This window comes from Morone saxatilis, unplaced genomic scaffold (genome assembly GCF_004916995.1).
Source record: "Morone saxatilis isolate NCDOM2014 unplaced genomic scaffold, NCSU_SB_2.0 Contig16, whole genome shotgun sequence".
Taxonomy (NCBI): domain Eukaryota; kingdom Metazoa; phylum Chordata; class Actinopteri; family Moronidae; genus Morone; species Morone saxatilis.
In genome coordinates this window covers 424,910-452,867 of record NW_023339718.1, presented here as the reverse complement: position 1 = coordinate 452,867, position 27,958 = coordinate 424,910, and the positions used below count along the sequence as shown (strand labels likewise).

General features: G+C 39.0%; 2 protein-coding genes across 3 annotated transcripts in view; both read left to right on the top strand.

Moving 5' to 3' along the window:
* sv2ca (synaptic vesicle glycoprotein 2Ca) overlaps positions 1 to 10,943 on the top strand; it is a 24,542-nt gene extending 13,599 nt beyond the window's left edge. The window contains exons 4-12 of the mRNA XM_035657749.1: positions 4,065 to 4,198; positions 4,744 to 4,833; positions 5,240 to 5,350; positions 5,492 to 5,580; positions 6,011 to 6,175; positions 6,706 to 6,839; positions 7,030 to 7,236; positions 7,477 to 7,636; positions 7,800 to 10,943. Coding sequence (XP_035513642.1) covers positions 4,065 to 4,198; positions 4,744 to 4,833; positions 5,240 to 5,350; positions 5,492 to 5,580; positions 6,011 to 6,175; positions 6,706 to 6,839; positions 7,030 to 7,236; positions 7,477 to 7,636; positions 7,800 to 7,983 — 1,274 coding nt within the window. The 3' untranslated portion in view covers positions 7,984 to 10,943. The remainder of the gene's footprint in view (positions 1 to 4,064; positions 4,199 to 4,743; positions 4,834 to 5,239; positions 5,351 to 5,491; positions 5,581 to 6,010; positions 6,176 to 6,705; positions 6,840 to 7,029; positions 7,237 to 7,476; positions 7,637 to 7,799) is intronic.
* A 1,312-nt stretch (positions 10,944 to 12,255) lies between these two features.
* iqgap2 (IQ motif containing GTPase activating protein 2) overlaps positions 12,256 to 27,958 on the top strand; it is a 33,068-nt gene continuing 17,365 nt past the window's right edge. For both annotated transcript variants that reach the window (XM_035658539.1, XM_035658538.1), the window contains exons 1-9: positions 12,256 to 12,589; positions 15,379 to 15,478; positions 20,940 to 21,096; positions 21,583 to 21,660; positions 23,500 to 23,576; positions 25,775 to 25,842; positions 26,605 to 26,718; positions 26,824 to 27,002; positions 27,776 to 27,863. In XM_035658539.1, coding sequence (XP_035514432.1) covers positions 12,544 to 12,589; positions 15,379 to 15,478; positions 20,940 to 21,096; positions 21,583 to 21,660; positions 23,500 to 23,576; positions 25,775 to 25,842; positions 26,605 to 26,718; positions 26,824 to 27,002; positions 27,776 to 27,863 — 907 coding nt within the window. In that variant the 5' untranslated portion in view covers positions 12,256 to 12,543. The remainder of the gene's footprint in view (positions 12,590 to 15,378; positions 15,479 to 20,939; positions 21,097 to 21,582; positions 21,661 to 23,499; positions 23,577 to 25,774; positions 25,843 to 26,604; positions 26,719 to 26,823; positions 27,003 to 27,775; positions 27,864 to 27,958) is intronic.

The window sequence follows — 27,958 nt, the reverse complement described above, 5'->3', positions numbered from 1 at the left end:
CGTATTGCCGATATACTTGTATCAGGTTTGATAAATGTCTCAACACTTGTGGTTTAATACACCATTAGACTCTCAATTTATCTTCTCCACTCGCTGACTCCTATTGTCTCCCAAAAAGCACCCTGCCAGACTACAGCTGGGGCCCCTGAAGGAGGTCGCTTCGGACTGAGGCTCATCACACTGACGGGAAAGGTTGAGGAGTGTATTGCTGGCCAAGCAAGCCCACCACTAGAGTATTAACCTCATTTAGACACTGCTGCAGATCTTACAGATTAAGATAAATACCCCCCAGTGATTAATCATTGTCCAAATTACTTGTAACTCCTCTACTTGTATACTTGAAGGGATTAAGGCACTGAAGGCATTAAGTAACACCACATGAAGGAATGCACTTGCAAGATTAATTTTTTATTGATTTTTACATTAGGAATTGGAAAGGACAGCAGGAAGAGAAACTGGTTGTCTGTTCTGTCCTTGTCTGTCTGTTCTGTCTGTCTGTCTGTCTGTCTGTCTGTCTATCTATATATCTATAGTTCTATCTTATCTATCTATCTATCTATCTATCTATCTATCTATCTATCTAATCTATCTATCTTATCTATCTATCTATCTATCTATCCTATTCTTATCTATCTTATCTATCTATCTATCTACAAGTATCTGGGCTGGGAGTAGCCGTAGCACTTGCTACTCAAAGTCATCCCATAGACTTAGTCAATTATGTCATAATCCTTATGAGAATTTCCAATGGCATGGGTGGAACACTAACCCTGAGGGGCAGGAAGCCACTCTACATTTCCTGTAGAAAAGGCAATCACTTGCTGAACAACTCCTTCCCTTTCTCTTCCCTCTCTGTTACACTGTCCCTCTTTCTCTATTTAACTTCTCCCCTCCTCACTCTGAGTCTCCAGACGTACACACACATTAAACACACACACACACACACACACACACACACACACACACACACACATACACACACACACACAAAGAAAGACAGGCAAATAAATAAAGGAAGAAAGTGGGGAATACACAGAGACGAGACGTCTCAAAAAGTCATCACTCCCACTCCCCAACAACAGACACTATGAGAGTGAAACCTAATCATAGACTTGTTGCTAATGTATATTGTGTCACATATAAGATTGTTACTCAGAACAAAAGCTGTACTTTAAACTGGGCAATGAAAACACTGAATACATTCTGTTTATCTTGCAAATTGTGTTATGTTTTGTACATATGATGTAAAGACAATGTTAATAAATGTTTTGTCCTGAAGCTTATTTCCTTATTTCAGTTTTTGGTTTACTTTTACCCTTCTGCCACTAATTTTCTTCTACTGAGACATTTTCATCTCTTCGTTCTCTTTTGGGATGCATTTATACCACTTATGACAGACGCCCACCCCCCATTTGAAAATAGTTGTTTTTAGCAGTTGATATGCATTGCTTTCAAAGCCGGATTTTAATATGCTGTGAGATTAATTCCAAGCAGCCTTTTTCCTGGCATAACCATTAGCGTTAACCCCCTCCCCACCCCCTGACTCCCCTCCTACGCCTGTTGATGGATAATGGTGCTATTCCCTTTGGAGCAGCATCTCCATGAGGCACGATCTGTTGAGAAACGTGGGAGGTCACGACTGACACGGCAACCCCTTTCTGTGCTTCCTCCCAAAAATTCTAAAAAATGCAGACCTACACATGCAGTATATTGTACATTTGTGATTGTATCCTCACTGGTCCTGCCATTACTATATACTATATAATTCTTCCCTGAGCTACCATCAAGCAGCGTTCTTTTCTATAACTTACACACATTGAACACAATTAACTCCTGCATATAACAAAAATCAGTGCAGGAAATAATTCCATTTTCAGAGACAATACATATTCAAATATAAAGTACAGGAATTGTTTAGTATTTTGAAGATACATTTCAAGTACTTCGTTACATCTTACTCTACTGTCTCCACTGAATGGTTTAGAACAATATTTTGTGAAAATACTTGTTAAAGGAAAGGGAAAATCTATCATGCACAATTGTTTTATGTATTTGTGTATTTACTCGTGTATATGTGTGGGCAGGAGTATGGCATTATAGCATTATGTTTGTTGTGTCAATGTCATCTGCATATGGTAATTCATGGTATTAATTTCTATACTTTTTGCCAGTTTTTTTGTGTATGTGCGTATACGTGTGCATCCCTCCCTTTTGTGAGAGTGTATAAGTCTCTGCGTGGTGTGTGTGTGTGTCTGTGTGTGTGTCTGTGTCTGTGTGTGTGCACATGTTACAATGATTAATGAGTCTGGGAGAGTGCCTGTGGGCTGAGATCAGGTGCAACAAGATTTAACTTAGCAGAAAACACTCAATTCCTTTCCTACACATTCAATTAACCCGTCCCTGTGCACTTCTCTCAGCTCCCTCTGCAGAGCCATTCATCTCTGAGCTTACACATCACTCTGCTCCTGCTGCGGAGTGCTCTCATTTAAATGCCATCTTTTATTTGCAGCCCTTTTTTGTTCGCAGTATGAGATTCACACATAACATTTAGAATCAGCTTCTCAGATCAAGTGGCCCAGTCCCCCCTCTGATAAGGACATACAGTAGTATCTGCACTGCATTTAATATTATTAAATCACTGCTTCCTCAAAGCATCGTTTCGAGACTTATTAAGTAATCATATTTGCTTTTATTATGCCCCTGTGAGCTGAAGATTGGCTAAATAGCCACCTGCTGGCTTCAAATGGTGCACTGAACATTAGTGTATAATTAATTAGTTAGGCACACTGTGAATTGTGGTCTCGTCCGAGAACCAAGCAGTCATGACCAGAAAGATTAACTATAGTGATTTTGTTTGCAGAAAAATAATTATTTTCATGACACCAACATATAGTTTATCAAAGTGTATGCCATGTGAAAGAGTTCATGAAACAGAGGTTTAAAGCCTGAATCTATACTGTAAGAAAAAGTCTGGCAGCACTTTGATTTTTGAGATTATAGATTAACATGAGACAATTATCGGTGCCTCAAAGAACAATATGCCAATCACGGATAAATGCATTAAAAAAAAGACAGAAGGTTTCCAACATAATGTTACCCACAATTGCAACAGTGTTTGCTGTGGTAGTTTTTTTTTGTATTTTAAGGTCTTTTTCATTAAAGCTGCACTAATTAATATTTTATTTAATTGAAATGGATCAAATTATAATATTTGATGTGTAATGTAAAATGTATTGTTAATTTTAAAATCTTGGTATAGTTAAAATTGTTTATCTTACAGCCAGGACATATAGCCTACGTGAGCAGTACGTCTCATGTGCAGATACAGCGAGCTTTACTAGAGAAGAGGTCTTGCCTTTTTTTTATGCACAGTTCTCAGCAACGATTGACAGTGAAAATGAACTGTTCATAGTTATATTGACATTAGACCAGCAATATATACCCAGTTTCAATACAGCAGCAAGGTTGTCTGTGTGGACACCACACAGGTGTGTGAGCCACAGCATTTCAGTGAGCTAGCCATTTGCTCGCGCAGGCAGTGTGTGCCGCCCATTAGTTTTCACTGACGAAATCACATTACTATCAACCCTGTTTCCAGCAGGAGCAGGCAGCTATTTTCAGCAAAAACACTCTAAAAACCCACTTTATGCTACCTGCCCAGCACTAGACTGCATACAGACAAAGTTAGTCACTAGCTGGTGAACACAGTGGAGCATTAAGCTGTTAAACAGCCAATATTTTCCACAGGAGTTAATGTTTGGCAAAAATGGAGCTTGTGCTTGTGTGTTGTGTTTGTTGTTTGTTGTTTTTTGTATATGTGGATTTCAATTACTATTTATTATTGGTTTCCTGTACGACTGATCTTAACTACATTAGGTTTGGTTTATGTACCTCACTAGACATTTATACAGCTTTAGATAGGTACACACACCACTTGTTAGAAATGTGAATGAAGCACTTGTCATGTTTTCATCCGTTGTTAAATGCATTCACTCCTTATTCTGCCATGTCATCCATCTGTATCCGACATGATTGTCATTGGTGTTGTATGGCACTGTTTACAGGTTGGAGTTTCAGTATGGGCTCAGCATACCAGTTTCACAGCTGGAGGGTGTTTGTGGTCGTCTGTGCCCTGCCCTGTGTGTGTGCTGTGGTGGCACTTACCTTCATGCCCGAAAGTCCCAGGTTCTACCTTGAGGTAATCGCATTTTCCCTAATTATCACAGCTCAAGAAATATTCACACTGAAGCTGATCTGATCACTCATGAATCTGCTGCTGCAGTTGTATCTTCAAGAATGCCACCTCATGGTGCTGCGTCATTGTCACCAACTGTCTGCGCTTATCAATTTTACAATCAGTGTGTCTAGAATAATACGTGAGGCAGACTCAGAGTACTTGGACATTTCCCAACAGATGTTTGCTGTAATAAGACCAAACAGTGTGAGTCATCTAAGACTCTTGGAGGAGGCCTTAGGTCTGCAAAATAGAAGCCTGGAGAGATCAGTGACAGTAGGTTGGTTTGCTGCTGCAGGATAATTACCCTTTGAAGTAAAATGAATCACTGTAGTCGTGACTCCCATCATTTTGGCCCATCTTGGAGAAATCAAAGGAATGCATTTATGTACAGTATGCACGATTTTGGGTGTGAGACTGCTGCTGTCCCTGAGTAAGGGAGACTGGGGCTGATCCCATGTATTTATCTCGTCTATTCTTTTTCTCCCGCTTTCCTCCTCTCCTGTCAGGTGGGGAAGCATGATGAAGCCTGGATGATCCTCAAACAGATCCACGACACCAACATGAGAGCGCGTGGGCAACCGGAGAAAGTCTTCACCGTGAGTGTTTGTTTCTGCTGTGTGCTGTCTTGGCTGGGTTTCCTGATGCTTAAGGAAGCAAAGAGGCTTATATTCTGCCACTGCTGGGACAGGTTTTAACGCTTTCACCATGCAGGATCATATCTGAATTATGAAGGTTCTGAAAGCTGTTTTGTGTCATTCAGGCTTATTTGCTGTGTGAGCTGCACTTTGGGAAAGCCTCTTAGTCAACACATGTTTCCTGTACTGTAGTACAAACTGTTTACATTTACTGTTCTGACTCTGATTTGATTTTTATTACAGTTATCAATCTTGTGTGAAACTAAGGAAAATCAAACAAGTCAAGTCAAGAAATAAATGCTGAATGCACAGTACACCTATTTTATGAGACTGTAATCATCATTTTCTTTCTTGATTAATTTCCCAGGTAAACAGGATCAAAATCCCCAAACAGCTGGATGAACTAGTGGAGATGGAGACAGAGTCTGGCAACCCAGTTTCAAAGTTTTTCTTTAGGATAAAGACTGAAATACATGGGGTAAATATGTTTATTTATACATAATTGCAGCAGAAGGCTTCATTTTCTTTCTTATTATGAAGCTTAATTCTGTCCACTGACCTAACCCCAAATTTCTCTTTTGACTACATAAAGTGTATTAAGTATCTTGTCTCTTTTTAGATCTATCTGAATCTCATGAAGTGCTTCAACTACCCTATGCGAGAAAACATGACGCGACTAGCCATAGTGTGGTTCACACTGTCGTTCGGGTGAGCTTCCTTCTGACGTCATTTGCTTCATAGAAAAATGTCTAATTTCTCTCGTCAGATAATAACAGTAGTGGTAGCTTGCAGCCACATTGCTCTTCTGTCATCTTGATCTCTCTGCTGTGCAGAAGCTGCATGGTCTCAAAATCAATCACAGTCTGTGGATCAATACTAGTCCATTGGTGTCTCAGTGGGAGCAGAGATAGGAGTGAAAGCAGCCAGAGATTAAAAAAACACCCTGAAAACACCTTTTAAAATCAAACAGAAACCACAAGTGTCTCCTGTTTTTTTATTGTGTCTCTCTGTCTCTCTGCCTGTGTCTGACTGTACATTTAAGAGTGTTATCATCCATGTTTGTGTCACATCTGCTGATCTGTGTTGCTTATCGATGGATTCTTGATATCCTAATATCAGTGTATCCCTCTGGTTGCAGATATTATGGCCTGTCAGTCTGGTTCCCTGATGTAATCAAACACCTTCAGGCAGATGATTACGCCTCCAAAGTGAAGATCCACAACAATGAACACATTGAAGACTTCACCTTCAACTTCACCCTGGAGAACCAGATACACAAAAATGGCCTTTTTATCAATGACCGGTAGCACAAGTCAATTTACAAGCAGGATGAGTGGATGCAAAATCACAAATCAGTCAAATAATTGACCCGCCCCTTATTGTCTGTGCTCCCATAACAGTTGAGCAAGCCTCGGTCAAAACCCCAGTCAACTTCTTCCTTTCCTGTACTTAGATATGCTATGCGCTAAGCTCGTCTATTTTGATAACACAACCAAATTTTGAAGATGGTTAAAAGACAACATAAGATAACCAGCTAGTTAATCTACGTCAATCTTTAGCTAGACAAGCCCAGCACATAGCATATCTAAGTACAGGAGAGGAGAAAGTTGGCAGAGGTTGCAAAAGGAAGGGTCTTAGGAAGGGTCAATTGTCAAATTCATAATGTAAATCACATATTCCTTACAATTAAACATGAACACATTTGTACAATACAGACAGTAAGGTTTACAATCTAAAGTGGCTATATGTTATTGCACTGCTTAAATTGAAACTAATGCAAATTATTATACTGTGACAGAATATTAATAGCAGAATGTAACTGTGCTTCTTCAGATTCATCCATATGAAGCTTAGGTCTGTCACCTTCATTGACTCTACCTTTCATAACTGCTACTTTGATGATGTGACATCGGTGGGCTCCTTCTTCCGTAACTGTACTTTCATTGATGCTTTCTTCTTCAACACAGGTGAGATATTGGGATTGAAATTCTAAACTTTGACATGTATACATAGCTAGAGCAGTATGTTTTGTCATTACTGATTCTCAGGTATAATCCTGTCATGACAAACAAAACAGCCGTAAGACAAGGCAACAATATTGTGATTGGCTCTCTTTTATTACTGTCAAATTGCCATTTCTTTGTATTCTTTGGCCAGACATCGATGAATCCAAGTTGGTAGATGGCACAGAAGTGGTCAATAGCACATTCACACACAACAAGACAGGATGCCAGATGACATTTGATGATGACTACAGTGCCTACTGGGTTTATTTCATCAATTTCCTGGGGACACTGGCTGTTCTGCCCGGCAACATTGTGTCTGCCCTTCTCATGGACAAAATTGGGCGTCTGTCCATGTTAGGTAAGAATGGAGGGTAAGAGTGAGGTTCATGTTTGCGTGTGCTCTTGAGTAATTGGTTTTCATGTTGACTGTAGGATGTTAAAATGATTCATGCTATAGGTGTGCCATCCATCATTGAGTACAAGAAGCAATTTTTATTGGGTCCTATGATTTAGTTGAACATTAGTCAACTGAATGTCACTTGCACTAACTCTTGCTTCACTCTTGCTCTGTGTGTGTGTGTGTTTGTGTGTCTATCAGGTGGCTCTATGGTCCTTTCAGGCATCAGCTGCTTCTTCTTGTGGTTCGGCACCAGTGAGTCTATGATGATTTTCATGTTGTGCCTTTACAATGGCCTGAGCATCTCTGCCTGGAACTCCCTGGATGTGGTCACGACTGAGTCATTCCCTACAGTCAGGAGGTGAGGGGATAAACAATAAATAAGTACATACTAGCTTACATGTTTATGGCTTTACACATAATAGACAGCCATGAAAACACAGAGGTTATTCAGTCAACTTTAACATAGGCCTATTTCTCTTTCTTCTCTACCTTTCTCCTCCACCTGATTTTTCTCTCCCCAGAGGAACAGGCTTTGGGTTCTGCAACGCTCTGTGTAAGCTGGCTGCAGTCTTAGGGAACCTGATTTTTGGTTCTCTTGTTGGCATCACAAAGGCCATCCCCATTCTCATGGCCTCATCTGTGCTTGTCGGGGGAGGCCTGGTTGCACTCCGGTTACCTGACACCAGGGCGAATGTCCTTATGTAACACCAGGATGGCGTTCATCAGATGGGATAAAACCTGGATGAAACCTGGGTAAATCCGAGAGGTAGCCCCTGGGGTGTTTAGCAAGGAGTGCAAATGGCTTGGTTCACACATATCTTAATTAATCACATGTCCCTATTGTAGCATAGGTAAAGCCGGAAAGCAACCCACCTTTTCCTACTGTGTTTTACTTTTATCATGCAAATCAAAATCATTACATTTCTCGCTAGTCAATAATAAGCTCAGCCATTTTGTGAATGTACTGCCTGTAGATTTCACAGGAAAGAGGTGAGAGTTAGCACAGGTTTTGGTACTGAGATATGGAGTTTTGTTCAGTGACTGGTTGCACCTTCCAGCTGCAGCCATAACCTTGTGTGGAGTCACTGCATGGTTAAAACTCAAGGATTTTAATATTGATACAGTCTTATTAAGACAAGCCAGATGGGCAGAAAAGTGAAAAACAAGCTGTAATGAGCACAGCCGACCTGCTGCGTGACAACGGAGGGAATAGATGATCAGACAGATCGGTCACACGACACAGCTGTATGACAGCTGGCTTGCCCACCAGACCCACATACACAGGACATGTTGTAGACAGTGTGCACAAAGTCAGCATACACAAATACACAAAAAGTCACGTAGAAATAATTAATGTGCAAATACATGTCTTAAAATAGACTATACTGTACATGCAATACTTTAGACATTTGCTCTGACATCTGCAACCTTTTCAAAGTAGATAGTTCATGCAGGACACCAAGCCCTTTGCATTGCCTAGCCAAGCAAGAATCAAAAAGGCCATATTGAAAAACTGCATTTTCTTGTACCAATAGTTATATGGTATGTTGCTGTGAGACTGCTAATTTTATTTTCTGTTTTGTTAATGTGAAAGTTGGAATGATGAATTATATTTATTTTATCCAAATGTTGTTACTCAAGGACCCCTTCCATGTGTTGTTACTGTACAAAGGCTCTCTGATGAGCTCTCCTTCTGATTTAGCTTTGTGTTGGATCTTGCTTGTGGCAGTGACATTGATAATGACATGTCATGCTGCTTCCTTTTAAAAATACTGAATGGCCTTTTTTATATGTGCCTCTCCTTAACTGGAGCAGTCTGCCAATAGTCATGTGGTGTCCAAAGGGTATAAAGGAACAGACAGAAACTGAATAGGAAGTAAACAGATAAAATAAAATGCCGTTTTTGTGTATATATGTGAAATAAGTGGCCAATACAGTATTTTATTAGAGTCTAAACCTCATCTCTTTTGTTAAACATCTGTATTTTGATAAAACTTATTTTTGTGAGATAAGCTTCCTCTTCTCCTGAAAAAAATATCTAATTGTTACTAAAGGCCAAACTATATTTACTATAGGTAACAATTAATCATAATATGATCAAATGGTGTTACTGTGCATGACCACAAAGTAATAATGTAAATAACAACCACCTCTTTATGAGGGCTAATTGGTGCCACCTATGATTAAAATGTCTCCTAAGGAAACTTTTTGGCTTTTTTGATTTCGAATCCTAAATTATCTGGAAAAATTCAACTGAAATCAATTTTTATTTGTTACATTTGAGACAAAAATGTGAAACAAAACTGGATGATAAATTTGAGTTCTATCATTTGTTGAAGATTTTTGTCCAAAATTAATTTTTTGGCATAAACTCACACTTGAAAACATGACCTACCTTGTAATAGTATCAACACTGGAACCTCAATGCATATTGCTAAAGATAATGATAATAAGATTATGTTGCTATTTTCAAAGTGTTAAAATACCTCTAAAAATTTAAATTGATATCAACATTTTTTTTTCAGATTAAATCCATATATATAATAACGATATAGTTTATTTCAGTTATAGGTAAGTCTGGTTTGATTTGTGCCTGTAGATTTTATTTTCTGTGGCTAACAGCCAGTATCATTCTGCTTTTCTCTGTATTTGTGGTATCTGTGATTGCAGCATAGAGGTAGTTTGGCCTTGTACTACTGTTGGCTCTGTCAAGGCTGCTAAAAAAAATTCCATAGTGGTACTGTACATGTGCATCCATTTCCACGGACCCAACCTTTTCTCAGAATTTTAAAGTCATACATAATGAAGTGTGCTGCTATTGTGCAACAGATATTTTGACCATATGATTTCAATATTTTTGAAAGAAATGTACGGCATACAGATAAATAAATGCACTGACTGACTAAAAAGTATTGACTTTTGCCCACTGTCCAACGCTGCTGACTGCTGTCAGAAGCAAGAATAACAGAAGGATTGATCTGTATGGTTCTGGATGTGTTCAGTGGCAGATCTACCTGTTGTGGGGAGAATCTTTATTACCTGTTATGTTTGAGGTATTTGGAGTATTGCTTATATGTACTGTATTTATGTGTGTGTGAGTGTGTGTGTACATGTGTGTATAAGAGAGAGTACTGTATGTCTGTGTGGGCTTGTGTATGGATGCATGAGTGTAAATAATGTACAAATCAAAGCTGAAATTGGTGGACTTCTGGGTTATATGTGTATAAGCTCCTTGATTGACTCATATGTCTCCTGCTTTGTCCAAGCGATAAGTCCATCTACTGTATCTCTGTTGTACATCTGTGTGTGTCCTTCGCTTTAAGCCCCTATTCACCTGCTACTCTGTGTGTGTGTATGTGTGTGTGTGCTCAAACTTGCATGTATGTAAGAAAACTTATGTTCTTTTGTGCTCAACTTTGTGTTTTCACTGTAAATTATTCTGGCAGAAACTGATGGCAATATTCTGATTTTTGTTGAGGAAAAATGTGAATGTATCACTCTTGTTAGTTTTGTTCATCCATTTTATGGAGGTAATCAAATGTATGTGGAGAATAAAGTTGTGTATATTATTGTGAAGGGCCTGCCAGTCAGAGGATGACTGAGCTGTATGTTCAGAGGTCCATAAGTGTGAAAATATGTGAAGAAATATTTGCCAAATGATGCCCTGTGAATAATGTTAGAAACTGGAAAGGCAGGGATTGCAGGCCGTGCTGCTTTTGAACATATATACAATAAAAGTTACGTTCTCTAGCAAATTTTGTTGGGCTTTTATTTCACAACTTTTAACTCAAATCTCAGAATAAAATGAATCTTCATAGCCCTACTCATTATATTTTACATTACTGCATAGATTTAAGAATACTAATTTTGCTTGATTCTAAGACTTAGAGTGAAAACTTTTCTCCTTTTTCAAGGAGCTTATTTGCACATATTCATGGGCACTTTTATATGTGTACTTCAGAAGCTAAACATCCAAAATTAAATAACTAAAACTATTGCTGTGTACGATAAAGCAATGTAATACAAAGCAGTCCTCCAGTAAATTCTATCTTTACGAAGGTTATAATGTTTATTTTTTGTTGAAAAAGTTATTGAAAACTTTATTGTAATTTTTAAGTGAATCTTTCCAGTTTGGGATCAATAAAGTCAATCATATTTTGGAGGCTGTAGTTTGCGGTGCTGAACATAAATGACATACACAAAATATTAGGAACACCTCAAAGAATACCAGGTAGCTGAAAGTAAATAAATGCAGAAAAACACATCCAACACATGATTTAAAAAACAAACAAACAATAAAGCCCACCTCCATTTATAATCTCAAACTAATGGTGCCACCTAGTGGATGAAATCAGGTGTTGTAATTATTAACAACTAGGAATTTACAAAATATTGTTAATGTTTATACGATTTTGTGTACAATAATAACTCACAAAATTGTAATTTTTTAAATGTGCTTGACCCCTCCCCCATTGCCAGTAATTGTAGAATATGTTGATATGACAGCAACAACAACAACAACACCATTAATAATAATTTAACTTATATAGCACCTTTAAAAAAACATGGCCATTTATCTTAAGAACATATGGAGCTATAATAGGTTATTTATATGTGTTTGGTCTTTGCCCATTACTTTTGCTGTAATTGTTTTTTTTTTAAAACTAACTGCACATACAGTATTTTATTACAGGTGTAGCAGAAGACATAAAAGGACATCAAGACAAGATATAAACACATACAAATAATATTTACCATAAAATAAAATAAAAGCTAAACTCAAAGACAAATGAACAGGGGAATAAAGTTACACCACAGCTTCAGTGCAAAGACATGAGTGTAGTGGTGTGACGGTATTTCATTCATTTTCCCCCAGTGGCCGTGAACGCAGCATGAGCCACCTTTTGACCAGCAGGTGGTGCAAGGTGCTAATTCTCCATCTCTCTGTCCCGTCAATCATTTCACTTCAGAAGAGTGTAGCGGGGGCAAGATAACACCAACACTTTGTTCAGGACTCACGCCAAAGAAGTGCACACCATGGGGATTGTCTACCGCAAGTGACAGTTGGCGCTTTCATGAAACTTTTGAAGACCTTTTGAGCCCCATTTTCGGCACCCCCACCCCAGTTAACTTGCTTACACACCAGTTATTTTATTCATATCAATACATCCTCCGAGGCGCGGCACATTGCTGGCGTTGTAGCTTGAAGTAAGCTGAAGTTATTTCCAGTTCAGGCGAGTTCACAAGTGGAGGAAGCGACGCAAGATGTACCATGAAGAAACCGCAACTTTACAAAAGCCACGCTATGGAAGTAAGTAACACGTTTCCTAAGAGTTTGAAGCAGGCATAGGTTTTAACTCCCTGGCTTTTTTGTTGGTTATGAGGGACAGCGGTGCCATCATAAGGGATGTCTGATGAGCAACAGGTGGTTCGGCTGCACCTGGTCCCTGTGAACGGCGGGATACCTTCAGTAGGTGTGGCAGCCCCTGACAATATGGCAAAATACAAGTGAATGTGGGTTGAGGAGGACGAGAGGGAACAAACTATCAGTAAACGGGGTTTTTAGGTGAGGGACTCTCATCCTGGTTGGTAAATTAATGCATTTAAAAATTGCTACGTTCAGGGCCTAGGGTATAAGGTTAGATGTTGGTGTTTGAGGGCTGCACACTCCACTAAAATGTAACTCAGGAACCTTTTGGATTGTACTTTCCCTTAAAAATTGCCCCAAACTGCACCCCAGTGATTTTGTTATCTGTTTATTTAATGGTGGTAGCCAGCATATCAGCCTGTCCACACATAAGGCATTTTCTCATAGGTTAACCATTAACTTTTGATATTTTTTTTGCTGCTGTTGAGAAACCGATAACTGACTCTGAGAGTAAGTCAAGATTGGAACCGAGCTAACTGATATAAGAACACACATCTAAAGCCTGTTAAATACTTCATGTTAGATGTTAGTGTATGTATCTTGTCCCTGTGGGTAAAGTGCAACTGTGAGAGATAACACCGATCAATTATGTCATCAATGCAATGTTTTTGCCTCTGACTTGGCCCATTGAATTTTACTCTGACCCACTCTGTCTTGCTCTGCATACATAGCTGTGTTCACAGATAGGTGTTTTGCTACTGTGGATCCAAAAGAGGTGTGTCTCCAGCACAAATAATGAGTAGTTTGTTGCAGATACTGTGAGATTGGGTAGTTTTAGGAACCAGCAAGCAATCTTTAATTTGTTTGCCATGTCATTGTGTGAAGCAGACTATATTTGTCCTATAAAGTTTCCCCCTGCATGCGTTTTAACGTCTAAGTGCTGTTACTGGACCAACGCAAAGTAATTCCCTGGAATAAATTTCTATAAATGTCAGACTAACCCCAGTTCCATGGATTTGTCTCTGAAATGTACCAACCCAAAAGCATTGTCAGTCTTGATTTGTAGTTCCCCTTTGGACACCCACCCCCCCCTAAAAGTTTGGTCGAACCCTGCAGCTAAACAAAAGCATGAGTCATAATCATAGAGCCCGTAACTCAGGTCCAGTGATCCTGTGACACACAAAAGCAACAAAGAGCCATCCTGGAGGTTAAATATAACGCTCAGTGCAAGAGTGCAGACAGACTCTTCCAGGAAGTGTGTGACTGAGTCAGTAGGGGTAGTGTGTAATGGCAGCACTTGGGTTTTTCTGCCTCTGAGATGAGTGTTCATACACATTTGCATTCATGTTAACTGCACAGCTGGACCACTGCTCTACTAAGGTTAGGTGGCCGGATGCTGCGCTTGTGAGGGTTTAGGGCATTTAACACAAGAGGCTGTGTGTGTGTGTGTGCACTGTATGCAAGTGTCTGGACTTTGTCTGTTGTGAGTTTTATATGTCAAGCCTCTGTCGAGACCCTAGCGAACAGATGTCTATGCAGGTGGCTGATAAACTGACAGAATTTAACAGAGAGTGCTTGAGAGGTTTAAAGAATCTGGGGTAGCCCCATAGAGGCTAGACTGAACAGAATATGATTTAATGTCGGACTTGGACTCCACATTGCAGTCCCAAATAAATAAATCAAATATACTGTTTACAGACATAATGCTACTAAAGACAGGCGTTTATATGTGGAGGATATTATAAACTGCCCATGGAAGACTGTGTCATCCTGGGCATTGATTGTTTAGGCTAATCAATCAACAGGTTTAACCAGTTTAACTAGGTATTGGTCTTTGCCCATTACTCGAGGTAGCATAGTGGTATCATCATCATGGTACCCACGGACTGAAGATTGCCTCTGGTGTGTGTTTGCATGCATTATGTATGTTTATTCTTCGGTCTTATGTACTACACTCTAATAAGGAAGATATAAACCATAAAAATCAGCGCTATTCCATGTAAAACCGCAGCTGCTGGCCTGTGCTAGTGAGGAAAGATTGTCTCTTCACTCAGCCAGAAATAAAGAGATTTGATTGGATTAGAGTGGGGTAAGAAGCATTGGGGGGAGGAGATCTCATTAAGCTGCAGGTAAAGGTCAACTCTCAGCAGAAGTCACTTGTCAGTCGAGCACCCCACTAAGGCCTCTCTGACATGGTCATTTCATCTCCCTCAAGGGTTCATTGGAGCATGGGATGTAGTACAGTCTTTCATGTATGTTTTTAATAGGCTGAAGTTAATTTTATCCATCTTATCAAAATTCAGGTGATTAAAGCATTCACATTAAAGTTAGAAACACACCCACTGTGAACTGTACCTCTACTATTTGTGTCAGTGTCAGTACGGTTCCCATGAAAGTCTAACTAAGAATCAGCACAGCACAATCACATTTTGGGTACCTCAGCTTATATTGTACCTTTTAATGTCAGTCTAATGAACAGTTTGCTTTTAGGAGGTTCAAGGATGGTAAAAGACTGAACAACAACATTTGTGATTAAGGTTTTTCTCTGTATAACAGGCTTGGTCTAATGTGATGATTGACCTTTTATTTGATTTTGTTTACCTTTTTCATATTGTTAAATATGTCAAGATCAGAAAAGTTTAACTTTATCTGTAATCATGTTTAATTAAGACCATTACATTCTGAATAATGAAAAACAGTGACATGATTTTGAATTTGCTTGCCTTTTCCAGCCATTCAGGATGATGAGAGGCTGTCAGCGGAGGAGATGGATGAGAGGAGACGACAGAACATTGCCTACGAGTACCTGTGTCACCTGGAGGAGGCCAAGCGGTAAGGAGCGGGGGGGTAAAGGGAAAGACCTTGAAGATAAGAGGAGCTTAATGGCACATGCTGATTAAAGGCAACCACTTCTCTTTATATTGTTTGCTTTGTCACAGCTCAGAGCTCGTAGGAATTACATTGGGTGTGTTCTTGGGCCGAACATTGGGTTTGTTTAATGTTTGATTAAATACACAAACAGTTTTGTATTATAAGTGTGTGTTCAGTTATGTTCGTTTTGCAGATATAAAAACAGCAGGGAACGGTTGAAATATTAAGCAGTGAAGGGAATATGATAGGGAGCAAAGCAAATCCTTTTTGCAGTGGCATTGAGCTGTAATGACAGATAAACACAGAATGCACTTGCACGTGAGTTGATGCCACATAGCTGCAAGCACACAGCTTGAATGTGTGTGATTAAGACTGGGAGGGGCTGAGTTAGTGAAAAGCATAGCACTCTCATTAACCTCATTGGTCGATGAAATAATAAAATAAAAAACAAAATCTACGAGGCTGGTTGATAGTTGTCTCAGAAAGTTCAATAAATATTGCAGTGATTTCAACAATAATATTTTTTTTCTAAAGACAACATAAACCTGAAAAAATCTCCCTCTTCTGAGGTGCCTCAGCTCAGCTAAAACTTAACCACTTCCTGTCTTCTTCACACTGGCATCCATCTGAACAGGAAGTGTGATCATGCCTCTTTTAACAGACAGATTTTATGACAACCCCACCCAGTCACAGAGAGATTGATTCCCAGGATGGATTATTGATGCTTAAACCTACCTATCACATTCTGTAACCTTGTGGTGATTCAGCAATCATGCTTCCTCTTTGGACACTATCTATATGAGCGTGTGCAGCCTCATTTGCATCAGCATTTCCTCACAGATTATTGTTTGACAACTGAACTTGCACTTTGACTAAGTAAAGACTATTTGCATAGCCTACATTATCTGCTTATGTCACAGGATAATGAGGACCTACAGGGGCAGGTAAACTTGACAAAGCATCATGGGCCACGCCTAGATTATAATATTATATAATATAAATATTATTATTATTGGGCTGAAAAAAAAAATGAAGTGGAAGGCTAGCTGAGCTGCACTGACACAGTTTAAGGAACAGATGCTTTTGTAAAACTCCAAGGTTGACCTCAAAATGACCACTATTTGAAACACAAAGACACACACACACACATAGCGTCAGACTTTCACTTTCTAGCTTCCTGTTATTCCATCCCAGTGTGCAGTGACTTTTCTACACTCCTGTCAATTGTGGAATGGAACCTCTATTCTGGGCAAGGTGTTAAATTAGATTAGGATTAAGACGTCTAATGAAGCCGTCCACCACAGTGAGTGTGGGATTAGGTTCTGCTCACTGGGATCAGGAGTCAGCAGTCACTGAAACAAGGCAACCATGTAAAAGCAACTCTTTTAGTACACCACGGTTATGATCTTTGATCTTTTATCCACCTATGTATATGTTAGCACTAGTAAGGATTAGTTTGTTCAATTAATCCACTCAAATACATCAACAACAGCAAGTGGCAACAACTGTAGCACAAATCAAGTGTCTTGTAGCCAAAGTATAATCCTTACTATGTCCGTCATGTACCTTGTGATGTCCGAAATTTTCAAAATATTTTTACAGTACACATGCAGGAAAATCTTGCCTTTTAAAATAGTATCTGAAATGTGTAATTATTGGTAAAACAACATTGAATTAACTAACAATAAGATTGTATTGGAATGTCAGATTTTACAGATTTTATTCTAGATGGCAAGATGATTGTAGTGTAAGAAGATATATGTGTACATATTAAGGACATTCCAACCTGATCTGCAACATCGCTATAGGCTTTTTTCACAGCAGACATTTTGACTTGTGACAGCAGGAAAAGCACATGACGAGGTGTTACTAATAACATTAACGATGACTCTTTTGTATTCAGGTGTCTCACTAAGCTGTGAAAGTGTGACAGTAAGCAGGACCCTGAAAGTCAAGCAGCTACATGCAATTCAGCCATTATTAATTTATTATTTACACTACTTTTTTTTCTTTTTAATTTGATCTCTGTCAACTATATAAAGACCAGTCCAGTTACTTTTAGTTCCCCTGTTAACTGCATTGTCACCTGTCAAAAAATACTTGCTGTCTGTTAAAAACTGGAACCTTTATCCAATGCACCGAGATGAAGCGACTAGAACAAATAAAGCCACCAGCGTGACCTCATGTGTTCAGTACAAATGGAAAAAACCTTGGGATATAAAAAGACAGTTACTTTTCATTTGCAGGATGGTAGTAATAGTGCATGCAAAACCTGTTTTTATTGGCTACTTTGCTGATGGTTTATGGCACATATGAAATGTCATATTTCATTTGCACAGACCGGAGTTCTTTACATAGTAGATTGCCCACATGCTTTTTTTGTTCAAAGGTCCCTTAACTGCACTTAGGTAGAGTGCTAGGTTAGTATTACAGTTGATGATGTTGTCAGTTGATAGACACACCCTCCAACAAAACACATACAGACACAGGCACAGGCACACTCACAGTAGTTTCTGGAATGAGACTTTGTACCCTTACCGGAGAGTAAATAGTTGATGGTTTACATTTGTAGCTGGTTTGGATGGGGGCTGTTATGTTTGCTCCAATGAAGGTCCACCCCAAGATATCTAGATCATGTTTTTTTTTGCCTAATTTTTAAACACACACTATCCAACCGCATATGCAAAATTTCTCCCATTACACTCACAACAGACACACACAATCACAATCTCATGACCAGCATGACTAAGCTACATGACGCAAGCTTTCAGAAGACACTGTGTAGACAGAAATACTCAAGCTTCAAGCAAAGGAGTGTTATTACTAATAATGTGTTGAGGTGGGACAGATTTAAGTTCCAGAGTCCAGAAAGCTGTGTTTTGTTTAGTCGCAGATTGGACAATGACAGGAAGGCCTGCTTTGAATGGCTGTAAACAGGAGTGCTAGCCTGTCCTGCTTCAGGAGACAAGTTCTCCCAACATTGTTTTAAGAACAGGAAGTGAAGTTTCACAGGAGAGCTCTGTTACCCGTGCAGGATGTTCCTTTGACTATGTTCCCGCCAAACAGATCTTTTTTTTCTTCTTTTTTTCTAAGTAATCTTGACTATCATCTGCATTTGCTCCTTTTTATGTCACTTGTCACGTGTGTGTGTGTGCGCGCGCGCGCATGTGTGCATGTGTGCATGCTTGTGTGTCTGTATCAGTTTCATAGTCAAATTGGCTTTTCTCACATGCAATGTTGTGTGAGGGTTGAAGGTTAACTGAGATTGATATAACAGCGTCTGTTTGACACCAGGTCAAAAAGTGCCTACTTGTCATTGATTTGTTTAGATTACTTTTATGATTCACTAATCTGCTAGATATTTTCCCAGTTAATCAATTAATTGTTTAATCTGTAAAACATTAAGTGAAAAATGTCAATTTCCAAAAGTTTAGGATGATTTAAATGTCTTGTTTTATCTGATCAATAGTTCCAAACCCAAAAATATAAAATTTACTATAACATAAGCAGCAATGCAGGCAGCACATTTCCATATTTGAGAAGCAGGAACCATAAAATGCATGGCATTTTGCTCGAAAATTGACAAATCTTTTATTGAAATAAAATAGTTTTAAGATTAAGTAATCATTGTAGCTCTGTCTATTTGTATACTAAGCACTTGACTTCAAATCCCTGATAAAGTGAGCCAGATACTTAGTTCTTGTGTTAAAGTTAATGCATTCCTCATGTGTGGAGAAATGATTATATTTCACAGAAAATACACAGAAAGAAGTAGCTTATTCCATGTATTGTAATATTAACACTGTTTTATGCTTTAAGGTAGAAATACTTGTACAGCAAAAATACAGGGACGATCTCTACTTTCCGTTTTATAAAACACTAAAGTATTGCAGAGTTGTTCTACACCATCAGCTGAAGTACTTGGTTACGAGTATGCTTTTATTCCTCAAGGTGCCTAACATACACGCTTGACTGCCTGGATTTGTGTTGACAGTGCATGGTGTGTTGTGGTTGTCCGTGATGTGCTGACACATATTTTGGCAGACTGGATCCTTTGAGCACCCACACAGCCCTAATTAACCTAAACAAGGTGTTCTGTGTGCATACATGTGGGAGGCAACACTTTATTGTTGGCAGACTAAAATGAGTTGCCGGCATGAATGGAACCTATAAACAAAACGTCAGGAAGTTAGATCACTGAGCACTGTACACTGTCCTTGGCAAAGGATACACGCAGTTGCAGGATGATGAGCAAAACGGTACAGACTTTTTATGCATATTTCTTTTTCCATTGGAACAGAGGTGTAGCCATGATAGTAAATACAGTATGGTGTCACTTCCAAGCAGTAAGATAATGTGTAACAGATTCTCAGACCAGGATGATTCACCAAAGTTACAAATCATTCACTAGCTCTTTGGAATGGATTTTTCCTAATACCTCTGGGAATTACAGTATCTGGCAGAGACTGCTCTGAAGCCATTGTTGAACCTTTCAAAGGGAAATTACATCAGTTTGAAAAAAGGTCAACAATATTTTTTAGCAAACAAAATATTCTCTATTCAGTTTTAAATGTATACCTATTTCAAACACCTATGTTTTCATCACTTCTAGAGATATAAACCCCTTTTCCTCTCACGATAATACATTATTGGCTTGCAGAAGTGAAACTCATAGTTTTCATTTAGGTGTTTGACTAAATAAAGCAGTATTGGACATCTTGCTCACTGTTCACCTCTTTAATCTCACATTGTCTACTCAACAAGTAGGCCTAACACTAACCTTTACATGGTCCCAAAGCTCAAACTGTAAGCCAGTCCACAGCCCCCTTCCTAAAGCATGCTGGGCTCAGTGTGGGTGCTGCCTGTAACAATGCCCCGTTCTCACTGGCCCACACGTTGTTTCTCTAAATTTGAGTTGATATTGTAAAAATACATTTAATTATTATTATTAATTCCATTAATGACAGCAAGACATATTTTTTATTATGATTTATAATTGTATGGTCCTGGTCCGCTGTCTTAGTTTTCGGCTTAGATCAGGGAGGACAGCAGGTTTAAGAAACTGCACTCTGTAGATCTCAGGTGGCAGGGTAGACAATTGACTGATGTTTGTTTATATTTTGAATGTAACCATAGCATGCTGTTTAGCATTACAGCGGCAACCTGAGCCCGACATTTTATTGGTCCTGGTGGCTTAACTGGAAATCTAACCAGTTATTTAGATGAGTTGAGCTGTTACTGTTCAGAGTAGTTTCTTCTCATCTTTATTTATGTTCACCTCAGCTAGTTGAAGAATAGATTCAGATGTCATCCACTTTTTCCACTTTCCACTGAGGTCAGTTTGGTTGGAAGAGTTTTACATTATAGAGATTCTTATGAAAATCCTCTACTTGCTCTGAGGTCAATGTTTGTGTACTCTCAGGTGGATGGAGGCCTGCCTAGAGGAGGACTTGCCCCCTACCACAGAACTGGAGGAGGGACTGAGGAATGGCGTCTACCTTGGCAAACTCTCCAACTTTTTCGCCCCCAAAATGGTGTCTGAGAAAAGGATCTACGACAGAGATCAGTCCCGCTATAAGGTACATCTCCATTTCATTGAATTTAAACTCCTCTCGTCATATCATAGTTGTAGTAAATTTGCATTTTTCACCAGCTTACATCATTTCAGACTGGAAGACTTTCCATATCTCTCAGGCACTGCCTGACAGTTTGAATCAGTGTCACACAGGAAAGGGAGAAACGTGGCAGGCGAGTGTTTGGGCCTCACTGGAACATGCAGCTGTTGTGCTTTTACAGTGAACTACAAAACTGTCTGAGCAGGAGTTTTAACTTGATTTTCAGCTTGATTGTATTTCTTCTTGACACATTTTAAACAAACCACTATTAGATGCTACAATAAGATGATAAGCTTACTTTTCTATAGTGCAGCATTATCTGTGGACGCCATAATAACCCTTTCATCACTGATTTTCAGTTGTAGTGATAAAGTTTTGAACCATTCCCTGCAGATAATTATAATTATATGGCTACAACATTTCTATGTTTGTGCTCCTTTTCATTTTTAGAGCAAAGGACTGCACTTCAGACACACCGACAACACAGTGCAATGGCTCAGAGCCATGGAGTCAGTGGGTCTTCCAAAGGTAAGCAATGTAGACTTTTTACGCTGAACTATTGGACTGTGTTTTAAATTGCCATATAACAGCCTACATTTACCTACAACAGCACTAAAACACAAACACTATGACCTGAACACATAACTGTGACACAGAGAGGGATGATGGAAACGTAGGACAGTGAGACGCAGAGCAACTGTGTGTCTCTGGTGCACTCAGCTCTGGTGTTAGCAAATGCAACAAGGTCGACTAAACTCTTCTTCAGCTGATAGTGCTATGAGCACCTCACTACACTTTTGGGTCCCCAGAAATACACCTGCCAAATGTGAAGTCAATTGGATCAACGGATGTTGAGAAAAGCGACACACATACACACACATACATAGGATACAGACAGACGGAGACAACTTGGTGAATCTCTCAATGACAGTGGAAGCAAAACCAATAATTTGTATCATTTAAGAAATTACAAATTTGGTTACATTAAGTACCCCATTTGCAGATCAATTAAAGCTTTTATAACGACAGTTAAATTAATTGTAAAGAGTAAAAAAGTATAATTTAAGCATCTCTGTGGGATTCCATTGGGAGAGTCTTTTTTGCTCTAAGAAGAATTAAGAAGTTGTGTCGTTTCACCAAGGTAACGATTTATTAGCTGTCATACAAGCCCATCTAGGCAAGAAACATGTATGTGCATGACACAAATATTAAACAAGCAAAAGGAAAAAAAAAAGAAAAGAAAAAACTACCAGGGAGTGATGGTTTGCGACGTAAACACAAACACTATTGGGAGGCCTTGGCTGTGTCGTGTTCAGTGACTCAGGGTTAGTATATAACCACTCATAGTGGAGGACTTACTCCTAGCTATACTACTAACTAAAAAAGAGTAGAATCCATCCTACCAGTTGAATCCAATACTAGACTGGGAGTGGGATTAGGAGGAATTTCAACCTCGTCCTTGTGCAGAATCTTTTAGTCATTTAATGTACTGTAAAAAGCCTTTTTGGGGAAGGAAGAGCCACAGAGGAGGGATCCCTCTCCAAGACATACAGACATGTAATAGATATTGGGTGTATACAACAAACCAACAAAATCACATATACAATTTCTGATATATGAATATTATAAAATATATGTGAAGTATGTAAATAGTTTAATTTCATGCATCTGTAAGAATGTAAACACTGACAGATGGAATTGTAATGAGGGTGTGGCAGTTCTCAGTATTAACCTCATTACATCTTTTATGAGATGATACAAAAGACTTCACTCAGGTGTATCGTGGAAATGAAATTGAGGTAAATTTGATACCCACTCATCTCTGTACTGCCCTTTGGGATCGCTTTTCATAGTAATTTAATTGGCTATTTTTATGTTGGAATGAAGTTGAAAACATCAGTCAGGTGTGACGTGATTAAAAAGTATCTTAATCTGTAAAATTAGGACAACCAAATATGTGTCATGTGCAGTAATAAAAGGGGCAGAGCAACAGCATGAACACCTGTAAAATATAATGCAGTCCAATGCAATAGCACTGCAATAAATGCTACCTCTGTGAAGCTTGAAACCATCAGTATTTTAGGAATTATGCTAGTGACTGGTATTGATTCAGCTCTGTGGTATTGAAGATGATGTGCTTCAAAAAGGTAGTATTTATTACAGTGCAGTTGTCTGGCATTGCATTGTATTTTACAAGTGTTCCTATTATTATGTCCACCCCTTGCAACTTCTCATGCATCTACAGGTTTAAATGTGAATACATTACATAAGTTGCGATGGATACTGTGGTCATGTTTGGCTGCAGCAGAAAGAAAATGTCAAGACACTGATAAAAGAAGACTAATCTATTGTGGTTTCTACTTTCAGATATTCTACCCTGAAACGACAGATGTATACGATCGCAAAAACATGCCCAAGGTGGTGTACTGCATACACGCACTCAGGTAAGAATAAAAGGATTCCAAAAACAGTACTGTCTCCATGCAGTTCTCACTTCTGACAGCAAAATTGCTCACTCATCTCTGAAGTCTTTTGTTTGCACAGTGGCAGAGTACCCAGTTACTTTTTTCCCGGAGGTGCCACATCTGAATGTTGAGTGCGATTTCACTTCCAGGAAAAAATGAAAACCAGTGGACTAAACTGCTATTCTGATGACCTGAGTCAAGTCAATTGCTGGTATCTAATAGTTAGAGTTAAACTGTGAGCTAATGGGCAGATTAGAGTTAGCAGGGATTGCATTAGATTATGAATGTGACTTTTACATGTGTCCAGCAGTAGTCTGCTCATACTCTTTGTCACTGACATATTACTCACTAATTTAGATTAATTTCCTTCCACTCAATGGTTATGGCAGACAATGTCAGACACTTTTGAAGACAAGGTTTGACTTGGATATGTAGTGGTTATTTTGCCATGCACACAGCACTGTATTCAAGTTACAGAAATTATCATATTTAGGATGACAAATGTATGATACTGAATAACCTAACATTTTTTTTTTAATCTAATTTTGTGGGGTTCAGGCCTCTTTTTGTGCCCATTAAGTTCAACCTCTAATCTATATGTCAAAAACAGAAATGGTACTTGAAAGTGATATGAAACAGGAACTGGAAAATGTTATTTCTACTTAGGTAAGGCAGAGTGCATCTTGTAAAACACAGACCTTTTTTATGATTTGTCTTAAATAGGTCAAGGCTATATTATACAGCACAATGCATTTAGATATAAGCAGCTATTGCTGCAATGTGGCAAGTTCACATGCTTTCAGTCTCTGAATTGCCAATTTTTAATAATGGGCTAATTAGCAATTCAGTTTTCTTAGATTCTGTTACTTTTTTTTTTTTTGTTCATTTTGAACACCTTGATGAGCATAAACACTTTATGCACATTGATTAAATCTCTATACAGCCTGAACACAGGGGCTTTCTGGGAGTACTCAACTGTTTACTCTAACCACAAAGGGTTGGTCATGGTTTCGGGTTTGTGAAAAATGTTGTAATACTTCAACATAAATTTTGGTAATGTCACTATAATGTGGGTGGCTTGAGAATGACATCTTCTGGTCCTCATTTTTGAATGAACTAAAGACCCAATTTTATCTGTCTGACCCGTCCAGTCAGCCAAACACGGATTTAAGGAGTGGTTATGTGAGCTGCTAGGATTGTTTTCTCTGTTGTAGTGTTATGGTCAGGTCCTGAGAGAATTGGTTTCCTTCCCTTCTTATGCACACACGTGCTCTTCCTTCCTGCGAGTCCAGCTTAAGTCCCACAAGGACCCAGTGAATGCTCTGCTTCCCTGGGTACACACATGCAGATATGGAGGCAAAGCAGCAGATGCTGGTGGAAAATTGAAAGGGAACACAATCTAATTTGGAAAGAACGTAGCTTAGAAGAAATGCGAATAAAGCCCTACATCTTTACTGAAAGGGCAGAGATGTAGAACTTCATTGCTTGTCTAAAATGAAGAGGAAAACATGGAAATAAACAGTCCACAGTTTGGAGAGAGCTACAGTAGTTGCTCCAGGCTAGTCAGCTGATTGTCTATAACCCCTGTGGCTTGTAATCAGCCACCTTCATTAACCCCAGTCAGCTGTTACTGTGTTTGTATCTCAGACTGAATCAGCTGCCTGCATGTTAAAACATTACCCTTTGTATGAGCCGAGTTTAGATAGCTGTCTGAAGCCCCCTGTGTCCCAAGGACAGAGGGCATTTCATGTGTACACACACACCGTGACCAAAGGCCAGTATGAGCAGCTACTACAGCTGCTCCATTAAGAACTGTGCTGATTCCAGACCTGCCTTAAATATCTATAATTCATTACCACTTATCAGGTACCTGCGGGAAGATGAAAGTTTTATGAACTTTCCAGCCACCTGCTTGTTGTATCCAATGCTTGGTGGTGGACTGAGCCTGCTGCCAAGTAGTGTTTGTTGTAATGCAAGTCAACACTACCCCCCTGTGGTGAAAGTGTGACATAGGCTGGAATATGGTGGATTATAGGCCAACAAGAGAAATGGCAATCAGGAGGGAAAAATGGCCAAAAAAGTTTCAGTGTCATGATATCAAACTATTCGATACCTTCAAGCTTCTTAGTGCTTCCTTATTTATGAGTAAATCTCACACCCTATATGGTTTATTTCAGCCTGTACTTGTACAAACTGGGCATTGCACCACAGATCCAGGACCTGCTCGGAAAAGTGGCCTTTACAGGTAATACCAGCTTCTTCTGAAAGTTATATATAAAACTGTGTATATGCGCCTGTTTAAATAGGAGATGAAACATGCAAGTTATTATTAATTGCTTGTAAAATGAAGGGTAAATCTTGCCTCTGGGCTAATTGAAATACTGATGTGTACTCACCTAGTTGTGCATGTGTTAATTTATAACAAATTCTCTGTGTGTAGGAGGTAATTTTATTTACTGGTAGTGTTGGAATTTAATTGAAAAAGGTGCTCTCAAGCATGTAAAGTTTTATGAGGATTCTCTAATTTAGATGTTTAAATTATCCAACATTTCGGTTCAGCAAAATATCCCCTGCAGCCATTCAAATAATAGGACATGCAAAGAACCAACCTTCAAAGCTTTTGACATTGGATTTACATTGGAAGACTCACGGCCTACTCACATCACATCACAGTTTTAACAATATTAAACTTAACTCTGGGGAAAATATCAGTGTTGCCTGAGTGTATTGTATATTATAGTTTTTCTCAACTGCTTAAAGTTTCCCTGTAGAGTTTTAGACCTCTAGTAGCACCATGGAGCTGTATTCCTGTAAGAGAAGTGCAAGAAAGTGTAGTGTACGTGCACATGCCTCCCAATGGTGTCAAACTATTCTAGGACAGTAATATTGTTTGTTTCTTTATGAAATTTCTTATTGAGACATGCATACAGAAACTCTAAAAGGAAATTAAATCGTATCCAGTATATTGTAGCATTTCCCCTGCAATCTGTATATATCTGTCTTCCAGAGGAAGAGATCAGTAACATGAGGAGTGAGCTGGAGAAGTATGGCATTCAAATGCCAGCTTTCAGTAAGATTGGAGGAATCCTGGCCAATGAGCTTTCAGTGGATGAGGCTGCTTGTAAGTCCTTCGACCTTTTAACTAATTCTTTATTGATGTTTTTGCCAGAAACTCCTAATATTTTAGCTAATGCTAAAATGTTCGCACACACTCTGTTGTCCTCAGTGCATGCTGCTGTGATTGCCATCAATGAGGCGGTTGACAGAGGCCAGACATCTGTGACAATGGGTGCTTTGAATAATCCTAACGCAATGCTGAGGAACACCCAGGAAGTTCTTGCCCAAGACTACCAGGACACACTGAGCCAGGCCAAGGCTCGTAAGCAGAATCAGTCCTCAGGGAGGGTGAGAAGCCTCTGGTGTTTTTGTGAAGTTTGGTTATTTTCTTTCTTTATTGCTTGCTCTCTTGCTCGCTTCACCAATCTCTATCACTCTCTATTTCACTCATTCCGGATCAGTCTGATATTACATGCATACATATAATTTAAATAACATTCATATTAAATTAAAAAGCTGCTAAAGCTACTGTATGCAATGTCTCATCTGCGTTAAACTCAAGTTTGGAGAAGGGTTTCAAAGTATTGTGTGTGAGTTTGTGTTGACCCATTTAAGTTGACCACCAAGTGATGTTTATCCTTCTGTGTTGGTCTGAAAGTGATGCCACTGAACTGAAATTAGAAGAATATAAACATTGAAATGAAATTTGAGTGACGCCAAAAATGTTGCTCTGATCCGACGTATCTGACTGAAGTGTCTAGTACTGACACAACTATAATAACTGAAGAGATATCCACACTAAGGTCTGAAAGGGGTGGCCTGCACTGACTCACTCCACAGGCCTTGCCAGCACATTCCAGTGGCTGCAGTGTCAGCTGTACTTCACCAAACACAAACCGTCCACACCATCCGGCATCTCGCCTCCCATTCTCTTTACAAATACTGTACAAAGTACAAACAGGAGACTGTCCATTTCAACGTAGTGGCTGAAATGTGATATGTAAAATATGCAAATTGGTATGAATGGGGGAAAAAAATAATGGTACCAGGTACAAATTAAATATTCTATAATAAAATGAAATGATAATATTATTTTATTTTCCTCTGTCTCCCTAAATTAGCGCTCCTCGGTTGCTACTGAAGAAAGAGATGTTTATGAGGAGCTTCTGACTCAGCAGGAGATCCAGGGCTGCCTTGACTTTGTCAACAGTAAGGGTTTTCCCTAACAACCATGAATGTCTTCCTTTTGCATGGACAAAAATGTCATACAGTGTTGGTGCATATGAACACAGGACATATGTGAA